The sequence below is a fragment of the Diachasma alloeum genome, unplaced genomic scaffold, assembly GCF_001412515.2.
Source record: "Diachasma alloeum isolate Michigan unplaced genomic scaffold, Dall2.0 Dall_scaffold_00197, whole genome shotgun sequence".
Taxonomy (NCBI): domain Eukaryota; kingdom Metazoa; phylum Arthropoda; class Insecta; order Hymenoptera; family Braconidae; genus Diachasma; species Diachasma alloeum.
Window position 1 is genome coordinate 2,193,196 of NW_021680362.1, and position 24,078 is coordinate 2,217,273.

Below are 24,078 nucleotides of genomic sequence, written 5' to 3' on the forward strand. Positions count from 1 at the left end.
ATCTCGACGAATTCCTATAGAAAATGTCTCAACTTCCAGCGTAAAATACGCTTCAGAAAGCGCAAAAGACGACTTCTTAAATGTAATTTGCGTTCAGATTTTTCTGTGTGTAAAAAACACGGAGTTGAGTCGCGGAATTCTGCGAGAGAATCAGCCAAAAACTAGCCTCTCACAGATTTTCAGAGTATGACGTATCTTTGTAAAGAATTGGCACAGCGACATTTGTCTAAAGACATTTTTCATAGAGAATTTGTCGGACTGCTAAAATTCACTTCTGACAATAAATTTGGAGACGTTTCCATAATAATCCGTCCTCCACCACTTCACTACACAATTCGCCCTTAAAAATTCTCCCAAATTGCGTTATGAAAGCCGACTCATGATATTGTTTGTTTCAAATTTTTCGCAATCTAGTCAAACCCAGTATTTATAAATCCCCGAAAAATTCAAACCGCCCACTAATTTCCCCCAATTAAATTCCCTGTCCGGTCGAATTGTTCCCGAGTGCCCCTGGCGCATCGAAGGGGGTTGGGTAGAAGGTGATCAATAACATGCAATCGTGAAATTTATAATGCCAGGGTATTTCAACAAAATAAATATAAATATATGTGAGCGATGGAATCGCGAGTGACGAATTTATCGTGTAGTGCAAGAAAGAAAACACTGAAAAAAATTAATCTAAAATTCCGTGTGTCGCCCTCATTGTCCCTCGACCGTATCAACAATCTCCAGAGTAATTGAATTCACCCTCAGGGTTGAGAACTGAGATGACTTAATAACATTAGCCAAAGATAATGTCTGAAATCAATCATCAGAATCCGTGTATTCAACAGCAGATAAATTTAATTTTACACTTTTGGTGAGAAAAAAAAACAGGAGAAAAAAATTTATAGGAATCACGTGGGGCTCAAATAACATGTGATTAACCGTCAATATGAGCTAAAAACCAATGCACACAATATACACTGTAAATAATACAATAGAAAAAAACAACTGTTTTCCAAAATGAATAGTATTACCGAAGGCTCCGAGCTCTGTCCACTGATAACTCCATCGAACTTTCATTTTTCACAGTTAAATTACACCGATAAACTCAATTTCTTCCAATCAGTTGTACAGAAATAATTCGATAATAACTTAGATAAATGATAATTGAATTAAAAACCATTGTTCATATCAGAATTAAATATTTTTCACTCGTATCACCTAATAAACGTTCGTTATCACTGGTCAGATTGGATCCCGGGCCCTAGCGAAGTTGCAAATAAAGCATTTGCTCTTTGGACCAAAACATTATTTGTGTAATTATAAATAAATAACAATTCATGAAAAAATAAGAAGAAGAAAAAAGGCAAAATACTGTAGTCAAGTGATAAAACGTGAAAGCTCAATAATTTCTCATTTACTTTTACGAAAAAATCTCGAGAACGAGTGAGTTTAGAGCAAAATGCCATAAAACATTTTTTGTAGAGAATCAAACTCTCTACGAAAAATATTTTATGACATTTTCTCCTAAAACTACTCGTTGTCGAGATAATTTCGCCTATTTATAACACGCTAGTTGTTCTATTTTGTCGCGTTTTACCACTTGACAACTGGATATTTAATAACAAAAAAAAATGTCTCGTTGGTACTTCGCGAAGGCATCGAAACTCTCATACCTAAATATAAATAAATTATAATAAACAAAGTGGAGTCCCCTGCGGGCTCCGCTATCCAAGTGGAGAATGAAAAAACCTTAACGAAAAATAAGAAAAATTATATTAATAACGATAAAAGAAAAGATTAATCCTAAAGAAATATTACTAGTGATAATGGTTATAAAGAAAACAGCGACAATGTTGCGAATATTTCAGAGAAAATTAACGATCAATAAACTTATATGTGTCCCACCCCTCCCCAAAGCCCCATTTTTGTCTCGTAAAAACTCGATGGTCTGTCGTATTCTCGTCTAATTGTAAACGAGAAAGAAAAACAAGGAAAATATTCATTAAAAAAGTATAAACACGGAACAGAGAAACACCAGACACCCAGAACTACATAAACATGATTTGAAAACACACTTAATCAAAGCGATATGAGCAACTGAAATTATGAGAAACAACATAAGACACTCATGAAACAGTTCAACACATCGCCGTTCCAGCAAATTAGCATATCACTGCTCGTCGAAAGTCCAAGTTGTAACATCGAAATGATAATAATCGATAACCGAATTGTTAGATTATATGAATGAAGGGAGGAATGATCGAACGAACTGAGGTGAACGATTGAGCGTGAAGAAATGAGAGAATTTTAATGGAGGAGAATTCAGCAGTGATGAGGTGGAACGAAAACGGGGAGACACTTAATCCGCAATATCTTGCGACTCAATAGTGCGATTTGGATCGATCGAGGCTCATTTTGAAGCTTGAAGTGAACTCTTGAAAATGAAAAAAAAATGTTCGATTTTCGCTCTGCCAATCACGAATTATTAACGACTAAAGACGAGTCATTTTACCTTCTTTTCTGGATAGATTTCGTTTCGAGGTGAGTTTTTTTAAAAGGTCTGGGAGATTAAGGGGAAATTTTTGAACAGGACAATTTTGTGGGGCGAGTGAAAGCCTCAACTGCACTGTTGTGAACTTTACTTCCCCAATTCGTTCCACAGCTCACGTGCTGAATTCATTTAATTATAAATTGCATCCTTCGGCCGATACCATTGAAGCTAAAATTATAATAACCCAAACTCGTTATTCATCAATAATGAGGAATGACAGAGAATTTTAATGGAGGAGAATTCAGCGGCGAGAGGTGGAATGAAATTGGGAAGAGACATTTTCAATCTTCAATGTTTTGTGACCCAATAATGCAATTTGAAAATTTAAAAAAATGTTGAATTTCATTGACGACTGAATATACCCATTATATCTTCTTTTCTGGATAAATTTCATTTCGAGATGAGCTTTTCTAAAAGGTCTTGGAGATTAGGGGGAAATTTTAACAGGACTTCCCAAAAAATCCCCTTGGATTCCGAGAGATTTTTATTTAAAAATTGCACTATTCTAAAGTTTACTTGCCTCAATTCATTCCACAGCTCACGCGCTGAATTCATTTAATTATAAATTGCATCCCTCGGCCGATACCATTGAAGCCAAAATTATAATAACCCAAACCCCGTCATTCATCGATACCGAAGAATGACAGAGACTGATGAGGAACAAATTAATCGTGAAAGTATGAGATTTTTCATTAATAAGAGAACAATATACAAATTGATTAAATTAAGGGGCAATGGTTGAGGCCGACGGCTCGAAGCAGTTCCCTATGCACTTGATGTAATAATGATGAAAAAGTTTAAGAGAAAAACCAAAAAATATTATATAACTATCAATATCAAAATGCCAATCTCATGTCTCTTGATGGTACTTAAGCTCGAATGCTAACTTAACTCTTTTTAAATGAAACAGTCAGAGGGAAAGAAATATTTTCAAATTGGGAACATTCTTCTCAATTCCGCAGCAATTCCCAAAACTTATCCGTCAAGCATAAAAAAATAATCAACCCCACAAGATATTGCAAAAATTAATTTCGCAAGACAAGATATTTTTCCGAAAACAGGTAACTTTATTTCCCCAAAAACCAATCCACGAGTTGAGAATAATATTGTCAAATTGAGAAACTCTTTCTCTCAAAACGCCAACAAATGCAAAAGTGAAACTAGATAAATGAATTTAACCCGAGAAATCGACCGCACGGAGATTTACTTAAAAATTATCAAGACACTTATTTATATGCGATGTATTTTTGTGAACGAAAAAAAATAATAATTCAACAGTATTTGAAAGTGCTACTGCTGTTGTACAGTTAAAAGAAACAATTGATAGATGTACTTTATGGATTGTACCTATAATGTATATAGATATATTTAATTAAAGTAAATTATGGATTTGTGTACGGCTCTGCACAATCAAAAAAAAACCACTCAACTCATCCTCCAACTTGTTTAATTATCAGAAATAATCCTCAGAGATAATTGAAGGGGGACGGTGTGATATGGGAGGAGGGCTGAATAAAGTGATAAAACATACGAAGATTGGTTCATTCAATTACGAGGGAGAGCGAGTGGACTGTTCAACCCGGCGCTGATGGCATCTAATCGTATTCAGTGAGATGATGGGCTCAAAATGTTGGGCATTTTCAGGGTCGAGGTTTTGCAGCGTGTCGTGATGCAATTGTGCGCTCGTTTCGGTTTGTACCTCCTGAGGTCGTTTCGCATTATCAAATCAGAGGATTCGTTATTATCGTATTCAATTGCACGACGAGAATGTTTGAAATAACTACAGGGGATTTGCTTCGTCTATCGCGTATACAAAGCAGAATGAGTCATTTGAATTAAATAAAGTTTATTTGCGCTTATGGACGCCGAATAAATTTTTCTTAATAAGCCATTGTTTTATTGATTCGAATTTCTTATATCGCGGAAAGAATGAATTTATTAAACATACGGAGAGAAATGTTCAGTAAAAATAACGGAACTCACAGTGCGCTCACCGATTACGGAATCGACTGAACAAATTCAAGTGACCGTATCGTAATTTTTCACAGGAGATTCAGGGAAAAATTACGGAACGCTGTGGAAAAATTCCGTGATTTTAGGTAAATTACGGAAAGCTCCGTGAAAAATTCCGTGGCAGTTCCGTAAAATTTCCTACAACCACATTGCGCTCCGGAATTACGGAAAAGATACGTAATTTTTATTGAATTTTTCTCTCCGTGCACGTAATATTCCTTCATTTAGATGAAATAACTAATTGAATAAATTTGATTTGCTCTTATTGGCATCGGCTCAATACATTTTTTTTTAATAAGTAAATGTTTTCTTCATCCGAATAAAAACTATAAGTGATAAATGAAATAAATTTTTACGTCGCGGAAACAACGAAATTATTAAATTATTAAACGAGTTTATTTGATGCTAATAAAGATTTAGACTGAACGAATTATTTATTTCATATATTTAATTACACGACGAGAATATTTGAAATAACTACAGCGGATTTGCTTCAACCATCGCATTTACGCAGGAAAATGATTTATTTGAATTGAACAAATTTTATTTGCTTTTAGGAACATCGTATTAATAATTTTTATAACATATTAACACGTAATGATCCTTCGTTTGAATCAAATAAATCGTTTATTCGACTTTAATTCATGATTTAATAGTGAAGCGGTAAAATTTGATGTTACCACTTCGTTTTATTGAGGTATCTGCTTTACCACTTCACTACTAAATCCATAACAATGAACTGTCCGTACCCTTCAACTTCACACTGAACTGTGCTTCGATATCTACAATGCAAACAACTTCATCCTCCCACGAAGTCGATTCCATTCAATCATCCGATCTTTTTCCAAACCAATCAAATATAGCGAAGAAAATATATCAGTGAAAAAATCTCTATTCTCAGATTCTATAAAAAAAAAGTCGAAGAACATTCGAATGTGGAACCAACTTCGAAGTAGCCCCTATATTTTGGACTATTGAGCAAGTGAGTTTGTTACTGGGAAGTAACCATTTTTACTCTTTACAAAATAAATTTTTTTTTTTACGAAATCCGTGATTGAGGATATTTTTGTTGACGATAACAATTAAAATCTTTTTTTTTATCGAGTGTAAAAAATCGAGAATTTTTTTTCTTATAGAAAATGATGAACCGTTTTTAAAATAAGTCCTTGATGAATTGCATTAATTAATTTGCATTCATTAGGTCATCTAAACCAAGTTCTTTGTTAACTGAATTAATTAATTTATGAGAAAAATTATCCAAGTCTACAGATTGTAGACGTGGATACGGTTTCCACTTCCATTTCGGTTTCATTGTGGGGGATCATTTTGGGAAGAAGTCTTTTATGCTGCAGTGCCATCTGTTAATAATCTAGAAAATTAAGGATTTTTGTAGAAAATGGAAAAACATTATTCTTCGGTATTCTAGAAAATTGGAAAAAATTCACTCGTTTTTAGGAAATTCAAAAAAACTCTCAGGGTTTTTTAAAAATAATCTCGAATTCTTTTGAAAATTCGAGTGGAGATAAGGACAAAAAGAGGTAATTTAGCGAATTTTTGAAAAATACACGGAAGGGTTTTCTATCTTATAATATTCGGAGCTTTCTCAAAAATAAGAGGAACAATAGCGCTTTTCTAAAGAATTGAAGACCTATAAACGTAAAATTCCGGTTATATCGAAAGTGGAGTCACCTGCAGATTTTTCATTTTTCACTGGAAAGTACCCCTCCTCCACGCATGAAAAAACTCAGTAGAAAACCTAGCGAATTCGCTAGAAAATTCCATTGGAATTCTATAGGAATTCTATGGGGTTTCTATAGTATAGGACAGGATTTCTATAGATTTAGAATTTCTATTTCAATTTTTCTATTAGAATTATTGGGCAAAAAATTTTCTAAGTAATTTCCGCGAAAAGATTAGAAAATTGATACCCAAGCATTCTTTAGAAAAAATCTCTAGAGAAAAATTTGAGCAAATCTATTGACTTTTTCTTATCGAATATCCAATAGAATCAGCGCAAAAAATAAATAGAATTTTGCAATAAAATTCCAATAGAAATCCTATAGATCCTCCCAAAGAATTTCTATAGAATTCCAATAGAATTTTCTAGCGAATTCGCTAGACTTTCTATGAAATTTTTTCATACGTGTCCCCATAGTCATAAATCAAGACTGAGATGAATTGATAGAGCTGTTTCCAAGTTATATAGTTAATATTTAAAAAATGTCAAGACTATCCATTTTACCCCATCCTCCCCTATAGAGCTACTTTACAAAAAAAGTTAAAAAATTGCCAAGTGTGTAACGACCTTTAAATCAACCCAAACCCACCATCTGGTCACGTGACTCACCGGCAGAACCAGAAGCAAAACGACGGAGGCACGAATCACGTAGGCGCCGGGTGAGTATCAGTGAATATTATATCTCAGCCAAAGCCTCTTCCCTTCTCTCCCCTTCACGCCTCTTTTCCATTCGCCTCGTTATCTAGCCACGTGAACCACGACGAAATCGCGCCCTTCCCGCTCTCCGGCATCTCGAAACAGTTAAAATATCAAGTACACACAGAGTAAAAAGAGACACGCATGGAATAGGTCGGTTTCGTGATACTGTTCGGAGTGAAAATTTTTAAAATCCATCAGTCGAGACTTTTGACAGTGCTTGGGGGGGGGCTAGAATGACTCTCGAGGCGATCAAATGGGAGAATGGTAAGCTGGAGATACTGGATCAGATACTTCTACCAGCGATAACTAGATATGTGCCGGTGAGGGGAGTCGAGGATGGGTGGAAGGTCATCAATAAAATGCAGGTAATCAGCCTGAATTGGTGAAGTTATTTTGATTTTGTCGTTGAAGGTTATGCGTTCTCGTTGTTACTGATAATGAGTTAATACATAACCTAGGATTTTTACTTACTTCGAGCGGGTTGAGCTTTTTGTAAACATTAGGAAGGGAATTACTCTCGCAATTTCTTATTGAAAATCTTGATTTTTTAACAATTTTGTAAAAATTTCAAGTTCAATTCTGGTAAATTCAGTTGAGTTCTGAGATATTCAATGGAGTTATAATTTTTAAGTCCTTTTGGATGAAAATTGTTGAATATTGAAGAGATTCAGACAATTCTTGATCTCAATTTTCAGTCTATTTAGAATAGTATAGAATGTAAAATTTATTTTTTACTATGAATTTGAAAATTCAAGCCTTTAGTGAAATATCAATAATCATTCATCATGAAAAAATGATTTTTTTTTTCAATTTCCGAAGTGAATGAGGAATTTTATGAACGATTTTATGTTAAATTGAATCCAAATTGACAATATTAGATTTCTAGAATTTTTGACACTATCATGTTTTATACTGACGGTATTTGAGTTTTCTCCAAAAAGTTCTGTTGAAGAACTATGCAATCCCAAGCTAATTTCGAAATTTTGAATTTTAGAATGGCTTCAGTAGTGCATTGGTGAAGAAAGAGCAATTCTCTTTTGTTTACTCAAATTTTTATCCAAGAAAACTTCAATATTTACATTATATCCATATCTTTAAAACTAGTAGAGAAAAAATTTAGGAAAAATATTATTAAATAGATAAACATTGATTCTCCAGGAACTGTCGAATTTAGATGATATCTTAATAATAATAAAATTGTAACGTAACAAAGTGATGTTACTCAGTTTATTGTAAGATTTTTGTTGAGATTTTTTTTCTAGAGCAAAATTATTGCTGAAAATTCATTCATGAAGAATTCTCTGTCCCCTCAATTCTCAGATATTCAACATAATTAATTCTGTAATTCTCAAGTTATTTTCATATTCGATGGAATATTAAAAATTGCTTTGGAGAACTGGTAAAACGTAATTAATAGTCGAACGAGACATTTCGGAAGTGTTTTCAATCAATTCACTCAATTTCATTTCATGATATCTTAATAATAATAAAATTGTACCATAACAAAGTGATGTTGCTCTATTTAATGCAATTATAGCTGCAATTTATTTTCGTATATGTGTATGTATAAGAAATATTGTAATTAATTAATTGCATAATTGATATTCTCAACTGAATAACAATATAACGGAATATAAATTTTTTTCATTAAAAATTATTTCTGTTTTTCGCCATTCAGATTGGGGTTTCATAATTACCGCGATGTTGTTGCATTTATATCGACTTAATCCAAGATTTGTTCCAAAGTATCGTTAATAGGCGACCTCCTCTTTCAAACTAGTCAACCAAGAGACGCTGATGAAGGAGCAATCAATTGAAATTTATGGTCTTGTTCTCCGATTTCACCCTTTGACACATATATCAATTACGCAATTAATTATTTAGGGAACGAGTGACTTGAGAATGGAATTTCAAAGGAGATCTTCGTAGTAGGGAATATTCCTGCCTGCAAACGCTTTGTCTCTGAATTATTGAGTCTTGAGATAATTTCTTAATTGACAGAGTGAAATCAATCAATCAATCAACTACAATTTATTAAAGATTTTTGTGAAGATGTCCTATTTAGGGCAAAGCAAGGGCTGCAGATATGATCTTAATTAACTTTTCAACCCAGAATATTCTATAATTTAGTAGCGAAGTGGTAAAACGGTTTAAGTCGACTTATCTCTTAGTTGAATTTTTGAGAAATATTTCCGAATCTAAGTGCGATAGCGAAATTTTCGTAATTACATTTGTTGTAGCTCTCAATCGGCTTTCCAAAAAAGGTTATAACAAAAATTTTGCTATCTCCCTTAGATTCCAAGATATTCAGTGATAACTGCCAAATAGTCAAAATTAACTTGTACCGTTATACCACTTCGCTACTGAATTTTATCCATTAATTCTCTTAAGCTTCATGTGATGATAATGATTATGTTTGGTTTTCTGATATTTCAGTATTGAATAATTATGAAATGTTCAATATAATTCACCGATTTCACCTTTTGAGACATATCAATTACGCAATTAATTATTTAGGGAACCAGTGACTTCAGAATGGAATTTCAAAGCTCTTCGTAGTTGAGAATATCCCCTACCTAAGCTGCCTACAAGCACTTTGTTTCTGAATCATTTAGTCTTGAGATAATTTCGTAATTGACAGAATGAAATTAATCAATCAATTACAATTTATTGAAGACTTTTGTGAAGTTGTCCTATTCAGGGCAATGTCAGGGCTGTAGAGAATGATAATTTCATTCATTAATTCTCTTAAGCTTTTTGTGATGATAACGACGATGGTTATTGCATAATTATAGATTTTCCAATATAAATTTTCATAATTGTTACTTCATTCAGGTGCGTGGAGCCCCTGCAATTGCTATTGTCGGCTGCCTCAGCCTGGGTGTTGAGCTCCAGAATGAGCAATACCCGGATAAAAGGACACTGAGACGAGAGATCGAAGGGAAGCTCAATTATCTTGTCTCTGCGAGGCCCACTGCTGTCAACATAAAAATAGCAGCTGAGGAGCTTATCGAACTCGCCAACAAACTGGGCAAGGACGACAGCATCACTATCAGTCAGATGAACGAACAGTAAATAAATTTTATCTGGCATTTTTATCTCTTGATTGAAGAAAGATCATGTGGGATTCTTGTGGCATGGATGACAGATCATGTGAGACTTTCTGTTGATTCTAGGTTTCTCAGGAAGATCGACTCGATGCTGGAGAAGGATATCGCTGATAACAAGGCTATTGGGGACTTTGGGGCTGAGGAGATTCTCAAGAATATTCCGGAGGAGAATCTGGTCAGGGTGGTCACTCACTGCAATACTGGCTCGCTGGCCACTGCTGGGTATGGCACTGCGCTTGGGGTTGTCAGGTCTCTACACGAAAAGAGAAGACTTGGTAATTTATTTTTTCTGGTTTTGAGAATTTTTTCATGAAAAATTGGGCCATCTTTACTTGAATGCTTACGATGTATTATTTATTATTCAGAGATTATGTTAAAATACTTGACATTTGCGGAATTTTTTTATGTTTATTGGGAGAAAAATATCGGTTGCATTTGATGTAAACAAAAATATAAATAACTTTTCTTGGTAAACAATATTATTTTGTAAATCTAAACTAAATTATTGCAGAGTGGAATGTCGAAATGAACTTTTGTCATACATTTTGTCTCTGAATAATTTAATCTCCAGATAATTGTACAATTGAGGAAGTGAAATTAGAAATAATCGTCAAGTTTAGATAATTATCTGGGGCTCTAGGAGTTGACGAAATTTTTTGCAAAAATTCCCATACTTTTCAGAAAAACTCCACAAGTTCATAACAATACTGAAGTACTCCATTCATCAACCCATTCAAGTAATTTCTTGATGACAATGAGGTAATTGAATAATTACACGTTTTACAGAGCACGTCTATTGCACTGAAACTCGACCCTACAATCAGGGAGCAAGATTAACTGCCTACGAGCTAGTTCACGATAAAATACCAGGTACCCTCATCTGTGATGACATGGTGGCTGCCTTGATGAAGTCCAGGACGATATCAGCTGTTGTCGTAGGGGCTGACAGGGTCGCTGCCAACGGAGACACTGCCAATAAAATTGGAACATATCAAGTAATTGAAAAATAACTGATGAATTAAACCACTTCTTTTCTATTTTATTAATTCCTCAGAGACAATGTGAAGATATATTTTTTGAAATATTTGTTTGAGAGTTGGAGCATGAATTCCAGTGAATAAAATAGTATTTCATAGACGATTTTTTCTTACGTGTTCTGGGGTGTGTAGAGTATAATATCTTAATTCGTAAATATCTCCAAGGCTATTAGGTTTACAGGAAAACGTCAGAAAACATTTTTTGTGGAGAATAAAGTTTCCTACAAAAAAATTCTGTGAGATTTTTTCATTAATACGTTATCTTCACAGATATTAGCAAAATAATTTCGACAGATGAATTTTCTTTTAAATGCGTTGAGGGTCTCGTTTTAAATTCGATTCTCTCTATTTCTCCTACTAGATTGCAATTATCGCCAAGCATCATGGAGTCCCATTTTACGTAGCAGCCCCCCAGACCTCAATCGACTTCAGAATTCCTGGTGGTGATCACATACCCATCGAGGAGAGGCCAGACAGGGAAATGACTCACTTGAATGACCAGAGAATTGCAGCTGCTGGAATACAATGCTGGAATCCATCTTTCGACGTGACACCAGCAAGCCTCATCACTGGTATCATCACTGAAGTCGGTGTCTTCAGGCCTGAAGACCTCACGAAACTTCAGTCCGTGAATTCTTAATTCATTTTCCTAATTAAATACTTAATGGAACTGTGCAAAAATATTTTTCAATCAATTAACTCAGTTTCATGATGAGTTTATTGTAAATGTCTGTGAATTGAAGGAGGCTGAGAAATTTTCTTTAAATTTTTTTGTTCTGGAGCAAAATTATTGCTGAAAAATCATGCATGGAGAATTCTCTGTCACCTTAAGTCTCAGATATTCAACATAATTAATTCTGCAATTGTCTTAAGAAATAATATTTTAGAGAAATTCCTGGGAAAATTCTCCGCATAAAATGGCCTCTAACTTTTCCCAAGTTATTTTCATATTCGATGGAATATTAAAAATTGCTTTGGAGAACTGGTAAAACGTAATTAATTGTCGAACTTAACATTTCGAAATTTTTTTCAATCAACTCAATTTCATGCCGAGGTTATTATAAAAATCTGTGAATTGAAGAAGACTGAGAAATTGTCTTCAGAATAATTTTTTTTCTGGAGAAAGCGTATTACTGAAAATTAATAGAAGTTAATTAACTAGAAAATAAATTACTGTCCTCTCAATTCCCAGATAGTCAACAAAATTAATTAATAAATTGTGCAATTTTCTTAAAACTAATTATTTCAGAAGACAATGTCATCATTTTTTTCTAGTAGCTGGGAAACTCTCTAAATAAAATGTCTTTTGACACTTTCTCAAGATTTTTTCACATTTCATAGAATATTAAAAGTTGATTTGGTCTACTTTTACCACTTCACTATTAATTAATCTTCTGTTATTTCTCGATCCTCAGTTCTCATAGGGACTAATATTTTCTCAGCATTCGCACTTTTGATACTCCTGAACAATCTTTCATTGCACTAACCCCACTAATTAAATAAATACGAGGATATTTTCTATAAATATTTGCCCTGCATTCAGAATGAAAATACGAGGAATGAGGAATTAATGTATTAAACAGCTCAATAATATGTAAACGTTCGCAGCAGAAGGCTCGAATGTGCCATTATACTGTATTAACCCCTCACGTACGGGCTCGGTATGTCATACCGACCCCTGCAAAAACGCATGGCTCTTTTCAAAATTGAATATTTCCGAAACTATGGCAGATAATACAATCGGACTAATACCATTGGGAAGGTGAATACTGTAGCTTCAATTATATATTTTATTTATAATTTTTCATTCATCAGAAAATATGGGATGCGAAGAATATTGAGCGTGTTGTAGACTTGGTAGCAGAAAGGCCCCGTACGTGAGGGGTTAATAGAACTGTGTTAATAGAAGGATCTTTTGTAATGGAGGGTTGAAGAGAGTGGAAGCATTCCTTTGTAAATTCAATTCCTTTTGATAAATTATTTAAGAATGTTTAGAAACGCTTTACACGAAGTTCGATGTTATATTTTTATAATTGTACCACGTCTAAAAACAAATTCAGAATATATAAATGTTGTTATAAATAAACAACCGTACAAAATTATACATTATTGGGTAGTAGTTGTGATTGGATTTATGAGTATAGATCAGTGGTGGAAGGAACGGTGCTCTGTGTACGCCAGGACGATGTTGTGCTCGTTGCACGCCTCGATGACTACATGATCGTTGGTGGAACCTGCTGGACTTGCGATGTATTTCACTCCACTCTGCGAAAATGATAAATCGAAGGTTTTTAGTGATTAAAATTTTTTTCTTCGTGATTTGAAAACTCAAAATTTAGGAGGAGTAAATGAAAAAATTCATACATTGATATCCAAATTGCACACATTTCTAAAAACATTGGGTTTTGAAGAAAATTAAAAAAAAAAGTTCTGTGATTTTTTTTTCAATCTATTAGTTTCAGAGGTATTTACAAAATAGTGTGAACAAAAAAACATTCAAGAATTTAATTATTTTAAAACTCAAATTCAATGATTTCCTGAATATTTTAGAAACCACTAGGTCCACCAAACACTTTTGCCCACAAAAAAATCCCAGAATAACAAATGAAAAAAATTAATACATAAATAAAATTTCAAAAAAAATTATATGACATTTCTCTCTCAATCCATTAGTTCCCGAGATATTTGCAGAACACCAACACCTGCTTATCCCCAAATATTTTCCCCAGAAACCTCCGCCCCCCCTCAGTCCCAAAACCCTCAGAGTAAAGAAAAAATCAAAATTGCTACATACAAGTCTAGCCCTGTCGACATTATCCCTGAACGGGAAGAAGGCATCGCTTCCAATGGCGACTCCCTCCAACTTCTTGACCCACTTGTGCCTTTCTTCATCCGTCAGCATCTCGGGCACCACCTCGTAGAACGCCTCCCACTGCTTCCTGTCCATGTCCTTCCCCACCGACCCATTGACATAATTATCGATGGCATTGGAGATCTCCGCCCTCTTGACCCCCTTCTTGAACTTCATTCCCGTGACCTTGGGGTGTTGCCTGAGCCACCAGTTGTCAGCCTTGTCCCCGGCCAACCTGGTGCAGTGTATCCTGGACTGCTGTCCAGCGCCGATGCCAATGGTCTGTCCATCCTTGGCATAGCACACAGAGTTGCTCTGGGTGTACTTGACTGCGATCATCGCGACGATGAGATCCCTGCGCCCAGCGTCAGTCAGCTCCTTGTTGTTACTGACAAGATTACTGAAGGTGTTGTCATTGACAACTGCACTGTTCCTGGGCTGTTCCATCGTCAGTCCAAAGAGGGTCTTGCGTTCCACTGGAGTGGGAACGTAGTCAGGATCCATCTGGAGGACGCAGTAGCCTCCATTCTTCTTCTTCCTGAGGATCTCGAGGGCCTCTGGGGTGTAGCCAGGCGCAATGATCCCGTCAGAGACCTCCCTGGAGATGATTTTAGCTGTGGGAACGTCGCAGGTGTCTGAGAGTGCCACGAAATCCCCGAAGCTGGACATTCGGTCTGCTCCTCTGGCTCTTGCGTAGGCAGTGGCCAGGGGCGTCAGCTGCTCCAGGAGATCGTCGACTTGACAGAGCTTCGCCTGCACTGGGTCCAGGGGGACCCCCACAGCTGCTCCGGCCGGGCTGACGTGCTTGAAGGAAGTCGCCGCTGGAAGATTCAAGGCACCTCTCAGCTCTTTCACCAGTTGATAGGCGTTCAGGGCGTCGCACAGGTTTATGAACCCTGGGGAACCGTTCACCACGGTCAGGGGGAGCTTCTCCAGGGTTGTGAAGATCTGGGCGGGCTTCTGGTGCGGGTTAATACCGTAACGGAGGGAAAGCTGGGACACTCCGGAGCTGTACTGCTTGCGGAAGTAGTCCGAAATCGCGTCGTCGTACTGCGCTGTGTGGGTGAAGGCCTTCAGGGCCAGTACTTGTCTGGAATGTTGGAGAGATGCGAGATTTAATGGGCGGGGGCACGGGATTTTAGTTGAAATTCATGAAATTCATTTTGAGGAATGTCTTTTCTCTGGTATATTTTTTAAAATTTTCACTGGATTTTCTAGCACATTTTTAGGAACTTTTTATCATGAGTTATAATGAAATTCCTAGTAATTCTGCCATTGGAAATGGAGGATTGAAGAAATAATCAGTGGAAACTGCAATTTTTTATTGTTTGTTCTATTCTTCCATAAAAAAATTAACAATAAAAAAAATTCTCCATCAAAATTAAGAGAAATCAGAAAAATTCAGGTGAATGGATTCTTTTTTTTCTTGACTTTCCCATTGATTTCTGCCCAAAAATTTGAAATTCCATTGAATTTTCAGGGAAATTACATTATTTTCCACCTCTAAATTGAATTAAATACTGCTTTCCTAAAAATTGCTACTAAACTGTCCATGAAATTTCATTTTTCTTTAACAGTGTACTGGATGGAGAAATTAAGAATATCATGCAAATTGTTATGCATCAGAAAAATAATTCATAATTGAGTGCTTGGGGATCATTCGAAACATTAATATCGTTTTAGTTAAGTTAGTTAATTTAGTTCATGAATTTATGAATTAATAATCAATACGCCAATTCCGGTAAATGTCAATATACCTCGATTCTGGGGAGGTACTTTTCAAAATCATTAATGTCATAACGAAGTATTCGAAAATTTCATAATCATTTCTTCTGCTCAAATAATTACTCGGGACCTCCAAAGATACCGTTTTGTTAATTCTAAATGAACTCCGCTGACAAATCTTTAGCCCTAATAGAGAATTTTCTTGTCATGAAAAAGCAAATGAATATAATGAATTCATATGCATGTCCAACAATACCAATTTTCACGTACATAAATCAAAGATTTAGTTCATGAATTTAAGAATTAATAATCAATACGGTAATTTCAGTAAATGTCAATGTACCTCGTTTCTGGGGAGGTATCTTTCTCAGCAGATAATTCCATTTCACCGATGACCTTTTCATAATCATTGGGGTCACAGATAACCGTGACCCTGGCGTGATTCTTGCCGGCAGCTCTCAATAATGTCACTCCGCCGATGTCAATATTCTCGACTGCATCATCGATTGTAACGTCGGGCTTGCTGACGGTCTTGACGAAGGGGTAGAGGTTGCAGACGACGACGCGAATGTAGTCGAACTGCTGACGGTTCATGTCTGCTTTGTCAGAGTCAGAGAGTCTCGCCAAGATACCTTGGGAAATTATTTTAATCGATTCGTGAATATAGAGAAAATTTTTTTTCATCACTTTTGAGTAAAGTGACTGAAAATTCCATTTTCCACACATTTTGATAAAAAATAGTGTTCGACACTCGAGGAAAAAGTCTTCTTCATAAAATACACTTTTCCGGACTAGTATCGAAATACAGTATTAATTCACAGGAACATGTCACTGATTTTCAGGAATGGAAACCATTATTGAACAATCATTGGTGATACTGGATGCTGACGAGAATGCAGTATTATTACACGTATGAAAAAATTCAATAAAAAACCTAGAGAATTCGCTAGAAAATTCTATTGGAATTCCATAGAAATTCTATGGGTTTTCTATAGGATTTCTATTGAAATTGTATTGCAAAATACTATTTGTTTTCTGGGCTGATTCTATTGGATATTCGATAAGAAAAAGTCAATAGGTTTCGAATTTCTGCTTGAATTTTTCTCTTGAGATTTTTCTTCTATAAGAATGCTTGAGCACCAATTTTCTAAGTTTTTTCCACTCGGATTGTGCAATGAAACGAAACAAAATCCAGCCAAAAAAAACTTGGAAAATTTGTGCTCAATAATTCTAATAGAAAAAATCTAAGAGAAAAATTCAAACAGAAATTCGAATCAACGCAAAAAACAAATTGAAATGTTCAACAGAATTCCAATAGAAATTCTATAGAAACCCCATAGAATTCCTATAGAATCCCCATAGAATTTTCTAGCGAATTCGCTAGGTTTTCTATTGAATTTTTTCATGTATGTATTCTAATATTATTAAGAATAGATTCCTGAAAATTAGATGTATAACTAAAAATCAAAACTTTTTTTTGTCTGTAAATGAGTGGATTTTTTTAGATTTTTTTTCTCAATGAAATTTACCAGCGTGAACTGCTGGATGGAGAGTTTTGACTCGTCCGCCCAACATTTCTGGAGCTCCAGTGATGTCGGAAACATCTTTTACAGGAAGACCAGCTTCTCTCAAGGATTTCGCTGTTCCTCCTGAGGCTACTAGCGTCAATCCAAATTCGTGGAGCTTCTTGGCGAAGGGGAGGAGGTTCGTTTTGTCAGAGACACTTAGAAGAGCTGAAAATAATAGCAATCGGAGATAATGAATGCCAAATCAATTTAATTGACCTGCATTTTACAATAGTTGGGTTTTGACATTAAGTTTTTGTCTCGAATAGAATGGCGATGACTGCGGAATGAAATGTAAAGTTTAAAATGCTTATCAATAAAGATTAAGATGCTGACGAATGAAAATTGGATGTAAAATACTTATTTTTGATTTTGGTAAATGAGTTGAAATTCAAAAGTGACAACCCCTCGAAAAAATGTCTGCATTACGATTGTGTTCATTTTCTGATCGATTTTTAATTCAATTTTTATTCAGCAATAGAAAAAATTCATGCAGAACTTCAATTCAATATTCAGTAAATTAAAATAAGGTATCAATGATTTTCTATGAAGACAGTTATAAATACATCGAGATTCCAAGGCCACTCCTAATCTTTTCTAAATTCCTTCGAAATGGTCCAATAAAGTAATTAATAAAAGAATTTCATTAATCGAAAAAAGTTGAAATACGCAATTGAAACTATTTTTATTGTTAAAAATTAATTCAGTTTAAGTGATTTTTTTACTTTCCATTCTGTTAAATATGAACTTAGTCTGTATGAATGTTCGGAGAATGAATACTAACGAAAATAAAAAATTTGAATGATTACGATCATTCATAATTTTGTTTTCTATTAATTCTACGAATTCGACACGTGCGAGTTACGCCAAAGATTCATTTGCAATAGCAAAAGTGTACTTACTACAATAATTCAAACCAGGATGAATTAAATATTAAACTGTCATCAAACTGTCATTATTTATCAAATTACCGAGTAAAATGATGCCTTAATAATCTTTCCACGTGAATCATTATGAATAGATCGAAATAAATGCCAAGGACATCCCAAAATTCCCCCGGAATGCTTTTACAAACCTCGGAAATTCTTGAAGAAATTCAATAAAAAAAAAAGTTGAAATATCTCACCTAAATTTCCAGCCATGCTGAGATTAAAATCGCGGGAATAATATCAAAAAACTTGGCAATAAATGGATGAAATATCTGAAAATACTCGAAAGACCGGTTCTCGCCGAAAACGTGCGCACGATGGCCAGTTCAACAAGTGTCTGAGCGTGTCTGAGTCAGACTGAATATCGCCGAGACTCTACACTGAATTCTAACTTGTCTGAAATTTTCGCCTCGCATCGAAATATTATGTTTGTCCTGCACAAATGAGGTAAACATCTTTATCAGGCCTGGGGAGGAATGCATGGGGGATAAAAACAGTTTCGAAATCCAACATTACCTAATCTAAAAGACGTCATCGAAATTGTTGATTGTATTCAATTATTCTGACGAAGGAAATTTATTTACTGAAAAAACATGTGCCATGTGCTCTAGATTCCTGCGCGATCGACAGCTTCAAACACGTGACGATGGAACAGAAGTCTTCAATGAATTTTCAGATTATTTCTTGAATATCTCTAAAACGATTGGGTTTACGAAGAAATGTCATATGACATTTTTTGTAGAAAATTTCATGAGTTGCAAAAATGATTTTTTGGTATTTTTCGCTAAAATCTATAGTTTTGAAGATATTCGTGAAGTAATGTGTCTGTAATAATTTTTTTTTCTATTCATCAGATTTTTTACGAATAAATCTGGAGCAAGAGCTGTTGAAATTTTCTAGGCATATATTCTGCATATTTAATTAAAAAACACATGTTCAATTCAAATATTCAAAATGTTTAATTTATAAGGAAAATCGGAGCGCAAAATGCGTAAAGACGCATGACACGTTTTCTTCCTGTAAGAACAGATGGCGGTGTATGATTATAGCTCCAGGGAGCGGCAAATTAGAACTGCATCGACGATTACCTGTTCTATTGAGTTGATAGTATTGACAACAGTACGAAAATTGAAATGATTTTCAAAAATGGACGTGCGGAAAAATTTCATTAGAAAATTCTACAGCTTCACTAGAAAATTCTATTGGATTCCTATTGGATTTTTAATTAATTTTTGACTCATTTTATTGAAAAATTCCGCAACTGATCTGAGCTTTTTTTTTAATACAAAATAATTTATATAAAACATCATTCGAATTCGATTTCTCTATTCAACTTATTCCAGTGATAAGATATTTTCGGTAGACATTTTTTCAACGAATCGAGTATAAAAAACTCAATAAATTCATGAACAAGTTGTAAAAAAAAACAAATTCTAATGATTTTTTCTATAAAATAGTTTCTATTGAAGCTACTAAATTCTTCAATAGAAGCGGCCAAAAACTAAAAGAATTTTATACAAGTTCAATAGAAATCCAATAGAATTTCCTACCGAATTCGCTAGGTTTCACACAATATCCTTTAGATTTCTTCCTGATCAGCAGTATTAATCACGTGACGGTAAATTGACTGTCGTAACTTCCCGGTAATTTCTCATCTCTAGACATAGGTCACTGCCTCTTGAAGACCGCGACCCCCTGAGGGCAATTTATCGACCCGTCTGCGCATGCGCAGTTAAAATCGGGCCCAAGAAAGGGCCCACAGTCCCCCCCACCAAGACCGATCGGGCCAGATCGGGCCCGCACATCGGCTCGGGCCTTCTCGGGCGATAAGTGACATCCTGACACCCGCATCTACGTGAATTACCGCTTGGTTTACATCCCGAATTAAATTAAATGGGCATTGAATTGGGGTAACTGGCCCCATAAGGCCCTCAAATACCTGGGACTCGTATTGTGAATCAGAATTAAGGGGGGATTGGAGGAACGAAAGGTGGACTTTAGCTGGATGACGGGTGGTTTAGAGTGAACGGGGGACTTGTACAGAGGCAACATTCCAACTGGCTGAAACTTATATTTGGAATGTAAGATCAAGATGGTGGTGATTGTGACGGAAAGGCTGAGTTATGTCATACATCGTCGATGGTTATTGTCCTTTCTAATTTGATCCAGGTAATTCAAGTTTTTTCGCAACTATTTTATCACCTTTTTCGCGCATTAGTTTGGATAAAATGGGACAAAGGGATTGAAATTATGTCGGCTAGCTGCAGATAAATTAAATATCTCAAAGTTCTTGATCATTATTTGGGATGATCAATACGATCGATGAATTTTGGAACATACGCTTGCGGTTAACATTTTGCATTGAATCATTTCATTTTTTTATCTTGACGAAAAAGATTTTATCACTTTGCAAAATGATTAATTGTGAACTTAGAACTAATGATTAAATTCGCAATAATTGATCGATGATCCACCCTTTTGTATTATGGAATATTAGTGTATTGTGTTCCTAGTGCGTAAAGTTCCACTTTTTCGCACCCACGTGTAGCACATCCTATTTTACGATACCAGTGAAAAAAGGGCACTTTTTGCACGCGTTGCGCGCAAGGAACCGCCTTTTTCTCACCAGTACAATGAATATCGTACTAGAAATATGAAAACATTTACTTCCTGACGAGTGTGATTACAGACTGCCTCAAACTCGTCAACAACTACTTTTTTTTACTTGTATCATAATATACTATTTTGTGATATCTGCCGAGTTGACTCGGCAACGGGAGTGGGGATAAAGTGGTTGTTTTTGTGTACCAGTGCGTAACGTTCAAGAGAATACGTAAAATGAATTGCGAGTGTGTAAAGCGAAGCTTTAGAGTGATGCCACAATGGACCGCGAAATTTACGCAATGCGTGAAACAATCCTTCAACTAGTTTTCGATTATTTGTGACAAATGCAAGCGTTGCGTATGTCTTGCGTTGCATTCATCGTGGCATATTCTCTACGCGTGAGAATTCACTTGACGCACGCCGTGCGAAAAACAACCGCTTTGCGCGCACTAAACCGTTTCGGAAAGTGCACTTTTCAGGTAGATATCCAAAAATGGTTATTTTCGTCACAAGGCCGAAAACAAAATTTTCTGACGCGTATGAGGTTTGCAGAGCGAGACGAAGCTGAGGAATGCAATCATACGAGTCCGAAAAGTTGTTTTCGGCTGAGTAACGAACATAATTTGTCTTCACAATGTCCGTAAACGGCATTTGACGGACACGAAGTGTCACGTTTTACGGACAGTGTGATGAAAAAATTTTTTATGTCGCGCCGTGCAATAAGTCGAGTTTATCGCACGCTGCGTTTCGCGCAGCCTGCTCAAAACTCGACTTCTGCACGACTTGACATAAAATATTATAGAGCACTCGGTAATAAATTTCGTTTTCGACGAATGTGTGTATAGACCTCGCCTTCGGCTCGGCCTGTAAACTACACATTCGTTGAAAACGAAATTTGTGCCCTTGTACTCTAATGTACTATTACGCACTCGTATCGAAATTAGCACATTTTGATACAAATGCATAAAAGTGTTTATTGACCCGTAGAAGATGACACGGAGCGTGCATAAAATCTCACTTTGAGCACAAGCGATGAAATATACAATTTTAGAAGGAGTAATTTTCGGTCGAAAACTCACAAGCCATTTTACGAATTAACAAATCAGTAGTGAAGTGGTCAATCGGTTTAAATCGACGTAGCTCCCAGTTCATTTTTCGTTGAATAACTTCAAATTTAAGCAAGACAGCGAAATTTTCGTAAGACCTTTTTCGATAGTCTTCACTTTTCTTTACAAACAAGATTTTGAGAAAAATTTTGCCAACTCCTTTACAATTTGTGATATTCATCGAGAGCGGGCGCTAGAATAAAATTGACTTAAACCGTTCGACCACTTCACTACTGAAATGAAAACAATAAAACCAAAATAACCGAACTCCCCCCGCTCTCTAATCTTCCAGATTAAATAATGGAATGGATAGTCCCTACCCCCTGCTCATATCCCCGGATCGTGCGATCACCCATCAACTCCAGAAGCTCTCCCTGTACTCCCCCTCCGCCGCCGACTCGATCGACCTCGGCTACCACACCCTCGACAACAACCCCTGCAGATCCTCCTCCTCCCCATCGATCCCCTCCCCCCGTCCGCACCACCAGCACAAGCGTTACCCCCCGCCAGCCCTCCATGCGACCCTCTGCCAACTGGAGGACAAGCTCCTCCTGAAGATCCTCCACTGGCTGTCGACGCGCGACCGCTGCACCCTGGCGCAGACCTGCAGACGGCTCTGGGAGATAGCGTGGCACCCGTCCCTCTGGCGAGAAGTGGAGATCCGCTACCCCCAGAACGCCACCACAGCCCTGAGATCGATCGCCCGAAGGGGCTGTCACTCGTCGATCCGAAGACTCATAATCGAGGGCTCCACTGGCTTCACCGGCGCCTTCTCCCTGCTCCCCTTCTCCAGTCTGACGTCCCTGGCCCTCCGCCACTCCAGGAAGCTCACGGACACCAACGTCTCCACAATCCTCGACAACTGCGTTCACCTGAAGGAGCTAGACCTCACCGGCTGCGGGAGTTTAACGCGCGCCTACTGCCACGTGGGTCCGACGCAACTGGAATCCCTGGACCTGAGTGACTGCCACAACGTCGACGACTCGGGTCTCGTGATGACTCTCTCGCAGATGCCCCAGCTGGGGCTCCTCTACCTGAGGCGCTGCATCAGGATCACTGACGCCAGTCTGGTGTCCGTCGCCTCGTACTGTACGAATCTGCGACAACTCTCGGTCTCCGATTGCTGCCGAGTCACGGACTTCGGGGTGCGGGAGTTGGCGGCGAGGCTCGGGCCGTCCTTGAGGTACTTCTCGGTGGGAAAGTGCGACAGGGTGTCGGACGCTGGGCTCTTGGTGGTCGCGAGGCACTGCTACAAGCTGAGGTACTTGAACGCGCGGGGCTGCGAGGCCCTCAGCGATTCGGCCACCATCGCCCTGGCCAGGGGCTGCCCGAGGCTTCGAGCCCTCGATCTGGGCAAGTGCGATGTCGGGGATCCGACGCTGGAGGCCCTCTCGACGGGGTGCCCCAATCTCAAGAAACTCTCGCTCTGCGGCTGCGAGAGGGTCACTGACGCCGGCCTCGAGGCGCTTGCCTACTACATCAGGGGACTCAGGCAACTCAACATCGGAGAGTGCCCCAAGGTCACGAAGGTGGGGTACAGGGCTGTCAAGAGCTACTGCAGGCGGTGTGTCATTGAACACACCAATCCCGGTTTCTCCAGCTGACGAGGTCCTGGGGGGTTTATTATTTTTTGAGATTTTATATTTATTAATGAGGGGATCAGGCGAGGGGAGGAGGCAGGGGGTTCGGGGGGCCTCGTGTTGCATTGTGTTAATTTATTCAGGTTTTTCTCATTCGGAGATCTTGGAAGGCTTTATGGATGTATTTTTTATTTTTTATCGTTTTTATGTCGAAATAAATGAGTTTGAAATTGGGGGATTGAGTTTTTTTTTTTAAAAGTGTCTGCATTCTTTTAGATTTTTTCAAACCATTTTAGAAGAGTGTCATCGTAGAAATCAACTCTGGGGGTATTTTAAGCAATTTTAACAGAAAAACAAGCAGGGGACAGCGAGCATATGACAGCGCGCCAGGTGACTGTGAGCGTGTCGCTGAGTGATGTATTGTTTTTCGCCATCAATAACATCGATGGCGGGCTTCCGAATGGTCGGAAATATTACAACAATTTATGGCTTCAGACCACTAGGGGAGAGCGGGGTAAAATGGACAATTTAGACTTTTGTTTCAATTACTCATAACTGAGAAAAAAAATTATCAATTTAGGC

At 37.1% G+C, this 24,078-nt stretch overlaps 3 protein-coding genes across 4 annotated transcripts; 2 read left to right on the top strand and 1 right to left on the bottom strand.

Annotated features, from left to right (window-relative positions):
* Nucleotides 1-6,741: 6,741 nt before the first annotated feature.
* Nucleotides 6,742-13,245, top strand: LOC107048810 (methylthioribose-1-phosphate isomerase). Its single transcript, XM_015272229.1, has 5 exons — nt 6,742-7,354; nt 9,825-10,060; nt 10,166-10,374; nt 10,886-11,094; nt 11,498-13,245. The coding sequence occupies exons 1-5, from the start codon at nt 7,223-7,225 to the stop codon at nt 11,774-11,776; spliced, it is 1,065 nt and encodes a 354-aa protein (XP_015127715.1). The 5' UTR covers nt 6,742-7,222; the 3' UTR covers nt 11,777-13,245.
* On the bottom strand, nt 13,087-18,810 carry LOC107048809 (bifunctional purine biosynthesis protein PURH). Of its 2 annotated transcripts, none has more exons than XM_015272227.2 (5): nt 18,723-18,810; nt 17,242-17,445; nt 16,056-16,344; nt 13,931-15,077; nt 13,087-13,401 (listed from the first exon to the last, which is right to left on the bottom strand). In XM_015272227.2, the coding sequence occupies exons 1-5, from the start codon at nt 18,739-18,741 to the stop codon at nt 13,282-13,284; spliced, it is 1,779 nt and encodes a 592-aa protein (XP_015127713.1). In that variant the 5' UTR covers nt 18,742-18,810; the 3' UTR covers nt 13,087-13,281. The 2 variants fall into 2 exon arrangements, with proteins under 2 accessions (XP_015127713.1, XP_015127714.1); XM_015272228.2 differs by lacking the exon at nt 18,723-18,810 and adding an exon at nt 18,404-18,574.
* Nucleotides 18,811-20,037: 1,227 nt separating this feature from the next.
* Nucleotides 20,038-23,558, top strand: LOC107048770 (F-box/LRR-repeat protein 7). Its single transcript, XM_015272131.1, has 2 exons — nt 20,038-20,375; nt 22,209-23,558. Exon 2 carries the CDS (start codon nt 22,222-22,224, stop codon nt 23,518-23,520), a length of 1,299 nt encoding a protein of 432 aa, XP_015127617.1. The 5' UTR covers nt 20,038-20,375; nt 22,209-22,221; the 3' UTR covers nt 23,521-23,558.
* The last annotated feature ends 520 nt before the right edge of the window (nt 23,559-24,078 follow it).